This window comes from Phragmites australis, chromosome 3 (genome assembly GCF_958298935.1).
Source record: "Phragmites australis chromosome 3, lpPhrAust1.1, whole genome shotgun sequence".
Classification (NCBI taxonomy): domain Eukaryota; kingdom Viridiplantae; phylum Streptophyta; class Magnoliopsida; order Poales; family Poaceae; genus Phragmites; species Phragmites australis.
In genome coordinates, this window is record NC_084923.1 from 7016128 (window position 1) to 7026648 (window position 10521).

At 46.2% G+C, this 10521-nt stretch overlaps 1 protein-coding gene across 7 annotated transcripts; it reads left to right on the forward strand.

The window, feature by feature from the left end:
- LOC133911856 (BTB/POZ domain-containing protein NPY4-like) lies at positions 1-5646 on the forward strand. 7 transcript variants are annotated; one of them, XM_062354291.1, is made up of 6 exons: positions 1-257; positions 383-721; positions 1160-1903; positions 3039-3108; positions 3535-4695; positions 4975-5646. In XM_062354291.1, exons 3-6 carry the CDS (start codon positions 1842-1844, stop codon positions 5506-5508), a joined length of 1827 nt encoding a protein of 608 aa, XP_062210275.1. In that variant the 5' UTR covers positions 1-257; positions 383-721; positions 1160-1841; the 3' UTR covers positions 5509-5646. The 7 variants fall into 7 exon arrangements, with proteins under 7 accessions (XP_062210275.1, XP_062210272.1, XP_062210277.1 ...); XM_062354288.1 differs by having other exon boundaries at positions 383-508; XM_062354293.1 differs by having other exon boundaries at positions 383-508; positions 1695-1903.
- Positions 5647-10521: the final 4875 nt, after the last annotated feature.

Below are 10521 nucleotides of genomic sequence, written 5' to 3' on the forward strand. Positions count from 1 at the left end.
AGGAAAAGGCACGAGAGCCACGGCCGGCCGGCCACCCTGCAGCAGGAGGCGCAGGAGTGCGGCGTGAGAGCTTTCTATTCCCTATTGAAATATGGGGACGCGCGCGCACACACACGCACAGTCGCGCAGTTCGCCGCCCGACGAACCAAACGAGACCAAACAAAGCAAAGGCAACCCCAAAGGCGAGCAGGAAAGCCTTCCATCCGAGCGTCGCTGCTCCCTTGCCGCTGCTGTTGCTAGCTTCTTGGACGCTTGCGGTGAGCCTCTTGCTCGTCTCCTCTGAATCGTCTCTCTCTCTCTCTCTCTAAACACTCCGCCGCTCTCTTCTTTCTCTTTCGCCGTTGGATGTTGCATCACTTCACCTTAATGCGTTGATGTGTAGCGAGAGAGAGGGTGGCGTGGGTGGGTGCTTGAGGAGAGGAGGCATGCTGGGGGCCGCCTCCTGAGAGCGGCGCAGCCATTGGAGGTGGAGGAGGAGGAAGGACACCTGCAAGGCCAGGCCACTGAGGTTTGATTGCCGCACCACACCACCGTCTTTTTCCCAGTCCCAACACACAAAGGCACACGCAGAGGCAGAGAGACAGGCGCATGTGCACGCACACGATGCATGCACACACTTGCGTGGCTGCATCTGTGGCGCACTCGTCTTCCTGAGCAGTTCTTGGGGGAGGATGAGGGGCCAGGGGTGGCTCCATTGCTCGGGGGGAAGTCTTTTCTCGGGGTGGGTCTCACAGTGTTCCTCTTTCTCGGGTCATGGCTGATGCTGCCTTTGCTTTGCCTTTGTTGCTGCATGCCTTGTTGGGTACCTTGTTTTGTTGCCTTCCCTGTGGTTGCTATAAACCTTGATGCCGCCCACATGCTTCCTCATGGCTGTCACATTGTGGCTGCCGTTGCTACCTGTTGATGGTTTTTGATTCTTCTATAGCTTTCCCCCCTCTTCCATGTAGTTGTATTTCTTTTATCCTCGTCATCTCGGCACAAAACTGTGAGATCTTGGCATATCGAAAAGATTGCCACACAAGCAAGCACAGACCAGAGTGAGCAAGTGGTTCTTGGTCTCTCCATTGCCTCCCCATATTGCATTTTAAAAAGATGCTCAATGTCTCCTGCTTCAACTTGTTAAGAGTACTACTAACGTTTGTTTTTGCCGTCGTTGCAGAGATAGTTGAGAGAGATAACCACTTGGGGAATGGTGTGGTGAGGAATGTGGACTAGTTATTTATGATGGTGGACACAAGATCCTCTGTGAATCTTGATTTTTTTTAGAACAAGTGCAGTGAGGAAATAAGAGGGGTGGGAAGAATTATACTAATCTTTTCTCAGATCAAGAAGGACAAGCAATTAACAAATAGCAGGGGGAGGTGGGGGTGTGTCAGCTTTGTGCTTTGTGGGTGTCCCTCCTCTGGTTCATTGCCCCCCTCTCCTCTCCATATAGTTTACTTCTCCTGAGGTGCTTGTGCTCCTCCCCTTCTGGCCTCACTGCCTACGATATCAGCAACAGTGGGCCGCATAAGTAGGTTGGGGTGGAGTGTGCTTGAAGCAGGAGTGCCGTTACTGCATCAGAACCGATCTTGTTATTTGTTTGTTTTCATTGTACGAGCGATCTCCTGGCCGGCACCGGCACGTTGCAATATTCGGTCTTCTCGGCGCAGCAGCCACCAGCGGAGTGACTTCTTGTCCTTCTTTGTTCTCAGCGGTTTGCCGTTGCTGTTGTGGACAAGTATGGGATAGTAGTGTTGTGCTGCGGTGTTCTTAGAAGTGGTGGACTGGTGGTGGCCTCTGTGCGCATTGGACTAGAGGAGTAAGTGAAAAGCTGTAGGATTGTTCTTTCTTGTTTCAAGATGAAGTTTATGAAGCTTGGATCGAACCCTGATACCTTTCAGGATGATGGGAACCAAGTCAGGTGATTGATCGCTTCTCTTGCTTGCTCTTTTACCTTGTTCTTACGTATTCTTTCTATGTTGTTGCCTTTTGATTACCATATGACTATCCGAATATCTGAATCCTTTTTTTCTTTAACCAAGTGAATCCTTTTTTTTAATCTCTACATGACCTCAACTGTTACTTGGCTGTAGAAGTTGTCACTGTAGGTTTGAACTTCAGTTCATTCTTTTAAAGTGCTGCTTGCTAAATGTATGGGATATGCGATACATTTTTTAGATTGTATATGTACCTGAAGAACCGATAAAATGTACTGTGGCACGGAAATGAATTTGAGGAACAAAAATCTCTTGTTTGGTTTGGTAAATATTTCCCTGATTTTAAGACCCTTGAGGGTTCATGCTATGCAAGGTGCTATCGAACAGTCAAATCTATTATGAATAATTGTTGTATCTTGTTAGTCATATTTGGACATAGTTCATTAGTTTGTGGAATCCACATGTATATTCCAACATGGACTTGCATGTTTTATTCAATGTGGTTTTCTTCAGACTTGGTTAGAGAGGAAGGCCCACCACTTCTCTCAGTCTGTGTAAAGAATATATCTTCATGATATGAAGAAAAACCTAAACGGAATCATCGTCTTGAAGAAAATATAGTTCATAAGTACATAAAGGAACAAAGGTATAGGTGAACCGAAGGCTAGAAACTGATTTTAGAATGCTTCATTTAGAATTACCGGTCAAATTGCTCAATCTTTTTTTCTTGCACAGGAATTGGTTTATTTCTGTAGAAAAAAGTCCTTTTGTACTAGCATTCTTCTTACTTCTCAAGTTGTTTCCTACTTTTCTTAAAGCAACACTATACACCCACTATACACCCCTTCTTTTTTCTTGAAATGTGTATAGAAGATCAATGATATTTTGTTCATCCAACAATATCTGTGATGTACTGCTATATGCCCCCCTGATTTATAAAGTTACCCGTCCATATCATGTTTGGTCATTTATAACAAACAAACCCAATGCTTACAAGTTCTCAAGACGATTAGGCTTGAATGCGAAATCAAAGGCTGCCTTTCTCTTCTAAGGCATCAAGTGCTTTTTATATTAATAACTTTGTATTCCTTTACTTATGAGAACCGTTTGTCCTTGCAGCATTGTGGGAAGTGAATTGGTCAGCGACATCACTGTACGTATAGGGACAACAAAGTTTTACCTTCACAAGGTACATACTATGTTCTTTTCATTCGTATAAATTTGTACAGCTGCTTGCATAGGACTGTGGAGAGTAGAAATCACTTGTGCTTTGGGAGGTCATGAGCTCATGACCTTTTGTGTGGTTTGACATCTTCTTACCAAAATAGTCTGATGCCTCCATGCTGTAAAGTCTAGTGAAGACGTGCCTAAACTAGTTTTTTTTTTCCTCACAGAGAATTTGATATGTGAATTTTTTTTCTCCTGTAGATGGGTTTTACTTCAGCCTATTGCTTCGTGTTGGTTCCTTCTTTGCATATTAGGGACTTAATTTAACGTATTTAGTTCTCATTATGCATTGTTCAATTACTGGAGTGTGATGTTTTATTAAAAGTACTGTTCTTTTTCCTCGTTACTTGAACAATGTTTTTCTTATTTACTTTTTGCAACCATGCAGTTTCCACTTCTATCCAAGTGTGCCCGCTTTCAGAAGTTGATCCCAACTACTGGTGATGAAAATATTGAGATCCATATTCATGACATTCCTGGTGGTGCAAAGGCTTTTGAAATCTGTGCTAAGTTTTGCTATGGCATGATAGTCACACTCAACGCCTACAATGTGATTGCTGCCCGCTGTGCTGCAGAGTACTTGGAGATGAATGAATCTGTTGACAAGGGCAATCTGATCTATAAGATTGATGTCTTCCTCAGCTCAAGCATATTCCGAAGCTGGAAAGACTCTATTATTGTTCTTGGGACAACAAAGGCTCATTTACCTTGGGCAGAGGATCTTAAACTGGTTAGCCACTGCATTGACTCTGTTGCTTCAAAAGCCTCTATTGATATTTCAAAGGTTGAATGGTCATACACGTACAATCGTAAGAAGCTCCCAACCGAGAATGGCCATGATTCGCCGTGGAATGGAGTCAAGCAGCAGCAGTTTGTTCCAAAGGATTGGTGGGTTGAAGATCTGACAGATCTCGACATTGATTCCTACAAACAAGTCATAACAGCAATCAAAACCAAGGGTATGGTGCCCAAAGATGTGATTGGCGAGGCAATTAAGGCCTACACGTACAAGAAGCTTCCGTCATTGAGCAAGGTATCAATGATCCATGGTGATGCAAAAGTTCGGGCGATGCTAGTTACCATCACATGTCTGTTGCCATCTGAGAAAGGTTCAGTCTCATGCAGCTTCCTTTTAAAGCTACTAAAGGCAACAAATTTGCTGAAATGTGGAGAAATGTGCAGGAAAGAGCTTATGAAGCGTATTGCACGGCAACTGGAAGAAGCCTCAGTGTCAGATCTTCTGATCCCTACCGTGGATGGGGATACCACAGTTTATGACATTGACATGATTCTTAGTATAGTTGAAGAGTTTGTCAGACAAGATAACAAGAATGCTCAGAAACATAATGGTGGTGAAGTGAGTGGTCATGTATCAGCTCCTAGTGTATCAATGATTACAGTGGCTAAAATTGTTGATGGATATCTGGCAGAGGTTGCAAAGGACCCAAATATACCCGTTTTTAAGTTTTTCAGTCTAGCTGAGACAGTTTCAGGCAATTCAAGGCCAGTTCATGATGGGCTATATCGGGCCATTGATATGTATCTGAAGGTATTATTGCAACTACTTATTAAAATGGCATAACCATTCTGAAAATTTTCGTATGAATAGTGAATCGCTTCCTAATGCTTTAGTTACTTAAGCAATACTCCTGATGCGTTGTGGACAGTGGCGTTTTTTTTTCTTAGTTCAGGAATTTCTTTCATATACATGGCTGTTACAAGTATGTCATGGGGGTTAAGATATACATTCCATTTGATTCTCATTTCTTGTAATTCTTAAAAATTGAGTTGGAAGTTAAAACATATTTCTCTCTTAAATTTTGAACAGGAGCACCCAAGCTTGGGCAAGAGCGACAAAAAGAGGCTCTGTGGCCTCATGGACTGCAGGAAGCTGTCGCCTGATGCATGCGCCCATGCTGTGCAGAACGAGCGCCTACCTCTGAGGATTGTTGTGCAGGTGCTATACCATGAGCAGACAAGGGCTTCTGCAGCAGCCACCATCCGAGCTGATAGCATTGGCATCGGCTCCTACGAGAGCTCAAGGTCAGGTGCCACGACAAACACCGAAGACGAGTGGGATGGAGTCATGGCCGTGGAAGACCTCAGCTTGTCCAAGACCACAAAGCTAGACAAGTGTGATACCGCCGGTACCGACGCAGAGAAGAACCGTGGCAACAGCAAGGGCGCCAGTGGCAGGGTGAAAGGCGCCACGACACCGAAGAAGGCGCTTGGGAAGATGATGTCGAGCAAAGGGCAGGCTGGGGAGCGCAGCAGCTCGGATTCATCCGACAGCGCCATCTTGCCGAGGCAGGAGCATCCAAAGAGGACTCCGGCAAGGAGCACCAAATCAGCAGCTGCGTAGTTGCTGCCCCTCACTGAATGTTTAAGTTGCAGTAGGTTTTAGCAGTCGTCTGTTCTTTCTTATGAATGTTGCATAGGAGCAAGGACTAATGTTTCACACGTCTGTATGGATGTTATAATGTCAGGTCTGTTTTTAGGTGATCTTATTAGCATGTAGGCTTGCCATGAAACCTATGAAATCTTGGGTTCTATGTGAGGTTTTATGTCGTTCTCGAAGTAGTGTTATAAGAAGCCTACTTTGTTAGAATTAAAGCATAACTGTTCTGCAGCTATGAAATCTTTGGTTCCACTGAGATCTCTATCAGATCGTTCGAACTCTCTAAATCACAACTTGTAGCTGGACATGGATTTAGCAGTTGTCTGTTCTTTCTTATGAATGTTGCATAGGAGCAAGGACTAATGTTTCACACGTCTGTATGGATGTTATAATGTCAGGTCTGTTTTTAAGTGATCTTATTAGCATGTAGGCTTGCCATGAAACCTATGAAATCTTGGGTTCTATGTGAGGTTTTATGTCGTTCTCGAAGTAGTGTTATAAGAAGCCTACTTTGTTAGAATTAAAGCACAACTATTCTGCAGCTATGAAATCTTTGGTTCCACTGAGATCTCTATCAGATCGTTCGAACTCTCTAAATCACAACTTGTAGCTGGACATGTCGTGAGCAAAGGAGCCTTTGCCGACTTAGTACCTGGAAAGTCATCAGATTGACATCTGAACTATCTCAGATCACTCAGGATGGTGTCCCATTTGGGCACCGGGTATTCAGATCTCACATGATGCACTTGAACTGGACCAGCAATGATCAAACACTTTCATTGCCGAATCATAAAGGTGGACAGATGCTAACGTGCGGTAAGGTATATACTCTACTTTGCCTGCCCTATGATCAAGTTAAGATCAAAAGGCTAAATTTGCGCAGGAAGCTTCCAACCAGAAATGGCATTCGGGCATCTGCTAATTGAACGGCTCATATCAGCCCAGCCCAGCCCACCCCACTCAGGTGTCTGCCTCAAGTCCATGCTCGACCATGGCAACGCGAGCCGTCCAATCCATGACCAAATTGGTACAAGCAACCTTTTGTGCGCATGCACCCATGTCTCATGAAACATGAAGGCGAATATCTTCACATAATCTGGTCTCCGGAAAGCAAGCATGGCAAATACGAAGACAGGGATGAAACAGGCCGGGCCGGAGAAGCCCGAAATATCAAACAGGTCAGTTCATTATCTTTTGAGAATTTCTTATTTGCCATCGAAAAATAAAGTTATTTCTTATTTACTACTGAGAAAAATAGATTTTCTTATTTACCATTAGTTGAGTTTTTCATTCCGCCACGGTCATCTTTCTCTCGTCAACCTGCTGTTAAGTGAGTCATGAAATGACAAAAATGCCCTTCTTCTACATCCTCTCTTCTTCCGTCTTCCTTCGTCCTTCACTAATATGACGGCGGCAGGGTCCAGCATCTCGCCCGCCACACTCGCCCTCCTCCTGTCCGGTTGGCCCACCCTGTCATGCCTCCTCACGCCTCTGGGCTCGCCACCCCCGTCGAACATAGCTCCTCCCGAACGCCGAACTCGCCTCCCTGCCGCAGATCAGCCGAGCTCCCTCCCTGTCGCGGATCTGCTGAGCTCCCTCCCCACCGTGGCTCCTCTTGAACGCCGAGCTCGCCTCCTCGCCGTGGATCTACCGATCTCACCCTCCCCTTCACGGCTCCTCTCGTCGCAGGCTTGCCAGCCCCTTCACGGCTCCTTCCCATCGCTGAGCTCGCCCTACCTGCTGCTCGTGATGCCGCTCTGGTGTGCTCGAGAAGCCTCGTCACTGCCATTGAGTGAGGTGCTATTGGTGAAAGCACCGCCGGTGTCGCAAGGCAACCTATCGCATCTCTACCGGCACAGCGTCAAGATTGGCACATTCATTCGAATTGGGCGGTGTTGGAGGAGGCACGACGCCGACACGTGCGAGCCATAGTGTCAGCAGTGGAGCGCGCGGCCATGCGTCACCTCCGAGCTGCAGAGGCCGACCTGGAGTGTAACGCGGAGCTCGATGACAAGCTTCAACAGATGGGCATTGAGGGGCAGGTGTGACAGGGCATCACTAGTAGCCACGCCGTCGCCGTCGGCCTCCGCACCACGCTTGACCAGCCCCTGCAATCGCCATGCGGTGGCGCCGAGGGCGAGGCTGAGTAAGCAAATTATATAAGATTCAGGTGGGAAAGATTTCTGCGAGACTTGCACCCATATCGTTTATCCTCGATCCAGCGATCTCTGCGTGCGTGTTTTCCAGTGGTGAATGTGTCACCGTCTGATGGAATCTATATGTGAGATCGGATCTTATATAATATGCTTCACGAGGCTGAGGACAAGAGGAGGGCGCCGACGACAGGGCCATGACAAGGGCGTGCAAGGCATGCGGCGGGGCGAACGTGTGCGTGCTGCTGCCGCCGTGTCGATCTATATGAGCAACCACCTTTCAGGTATGTGCATTGCCAAACGTTTGTTTGTTCTCCGTCGTGGGTTACTTGGCCAGTGTATGCGGGGCCGCTATGGAGTTCTCGGCTAGGTGGGTTGTGCCACTGGTTGGGTGTGCCACGTCGCTGGCTAGGTGAGCCGCGTCGATATGTGCTGTGTGTAGCTCAACCTAGAGGCCTGGCTCTCCGACGCGCAGGTCAACCTGGAGGGCGCGAACACCGAGGTCAAGCGGCTCAACGGGCTACTTTATGCAAGAAGTTGGAGAGGAGTGGAAGAGGGCACTTTTGTCATTTTGCGTCTCAGTTAACAGCAGATTGGACGGTAATGACAAATAAGTGATGAAAAACTCAACCGATGAAAAAAAATAAGAAAATCTTTTTTTTAGCAAATAGAAAATGACCTTATTTTTAGATGGCAAATATGGAATTCTCTCTTATCTTTTTAGCATGTATCGGTTTAAATAGGCTATAATCTTGAGCTGATCTCTTTTCGGCTGAACCTTAACTAAATGTGCTTATTAGGCTATCACGTGATTGTGTGATTATCTTCTTCGAGTTTATCTAATTCATCTAGATTAGCTAGGATTGGCTGCCATTATCTTTTTAAAGTATTGCTTAAATGTGGGCACAGAAGCGCATATAATATTCTCAAAGCACACACTTCGAAGTCGCCGCTGCATATAGTGTGCCTTGTTTACGCTGAGGCTTGAACATACCTATTTGCTATCTATATATTGAATCATTCACTGGTTAGTAAACAAATTTTTTAGCATATCAAATTAAACAGGGACCTGACTTGTTGAGACAGGTCAGGTCAGGTCAGGTCGGCCTGCTTTGCTTCATTCGTCAGGCGGCTACAGTTCAGACGAGAATATCTGAATGCTCGTTTCGACGCAAACACGGCTATGTTAGGTCATCTCCAACAGACTTCGCATATGTACTCTTTTTTTAGTGCTATAGTAAAATAAGGAATGGTGATGTCTGGTATCCGACTCCAACAGAATCCGTATCGGGTAAACAGTGTTGCGGATGAGAGGTGGGCGACAACATTTTTACGGACGGATACAGGAGCCTCTATCACTGTTCATAGCGTATGCATGTGGGTTTGAGGGGGGAGGAGAGTAATAGAAGGTAAGAAATAGAATAGCTGTTGAAGATGAAAAAATAGGAGATACTGTAATAATATTAGAGGATGCTATAATAGTATTATAATGGATGGATTTTTAGAGTATCTGTTAGAGATGACCTTACCTGCTTTCCTGGTGCTAACCCTGACTCGCATACCTATTTATTAAGCTACTAGCCCTATAGTGTCCAGTCACCTTCGCAGAAAGGCCGTGAAATTACACAGAAAGATCCTAGCACGAGTTCGCCAGATCGAGGCCCAAAGCTTTTACTTGTGTAGGGCAGCGAGGGGGCAATGGGTCGGATTATATCTAGGCGGAGCAAAACTATATCCGATCCAAAACCCAATAGACTCCATTTGATCTAAACTCAAAATGACAAACGGATGAAAAATAAAACCTGAACCTAAACTCGTTGGGCACCCATCGGATTTCAGGCGCCCGTCGGATTCAGATCAACAGTATCATCCTCAGGAAGCAACTGTCAGTGAGGCGCGATGAAGCTCCTTGGCGCTCTGCTGTGCATGGGTGGGATGATGGTGATGAGCCTGTTGAAAGGCCGGCTGTTGCACCTGTGGCTTTTTCTTCCACTTCCCACTTTTCTTTATAAATTTGAGCATTGGCTTTTTTTTTTTGGTTGGATCTGTGAAAAGAATGACAAAAACTTGAATTTAATTGGATGGCAGGGGATCCTTTGGCAGCAGTACCAGCAACAAATACATATTTCAGCAGCAGCAGGAAGAACAACACTCATTTCAGGCTTTCAAGACTAACAACAACACTAAAATATAGTCATATTGGAACCCGAACTAGAGCTAATGTTAACAACACTCATTTTGTTAGTGCTGCTTGGAATGTGTATCTGTCAGCACTAGCAGCACTAACAGATACAACAACAACACTCGTTTTGTTAGTGCTGCTGCTTGAAAGTGTTCGGGTTTCATTTTTGTTCCCTGATATAATAGCAGCAGTAAAAGTGTTCTTACCTGTGTATAAGCCGTCGAGTCATCGACAATCTTGCTCAGATAGTCAGATCGAAGCCGCCCCGTGTGGTCTTGAGCTCGGTGCCGGCAGCGTGCCACCCTTCTTGTGCCAGTCATCAACGACGGTCGAGTCCGGCTGCACGTGGTCCGTGTCGACGCCGTAGAAGAAGATGTCATGGACGCCATAGATCTTCTCCAGCCCGATGACGAGCTCCTGCGGCATGGTGTTGAGCCCCGAGAAGAGCCCCCCGCTGCCCTGTAGGTGACGAGCGGTGTTGGGCGTTGGCGCGTGGCAGCGGCGACGGAATCGCGAATGACGAATCATGAGTGGCAGCGGTGGCGAGCAAGGTCTAGGGAGGAATCGTGAATGATGAATCGGGCTAGGGTTTGTGGAGGTGTGCTCCGGAGATACGTGTGCGTGACTGTGTGCCTGTGTTGG

What these genes read in the sequence shown, in the direction of transcription:
- LOC133911856 (XM_062354291.1), top strand. Translation starts at nt 1,842, where the DNA reads ATGAAGTTTATGAAGCTTGGATCGAACCCTGATACCTTTCAGGATGAT. An exon ending in GATGATGGGAACCAAGTCAG is followed by an intron (nt 1,904 to 3,038) that starts GTGATTGATCGC and finishes TTGTCCTTGCAG; the next exon opens with CATTGTGGGAAGTGAATTGG. An exon ending in CAAAGTTTTACCTTCACAAG is followed by an intron (nt 3,109 to 3,534) that starts GTACATACTATG and finishes GCAACCATGCAG; the next exon opens with TTTCCACTTCTATCCAAGTG.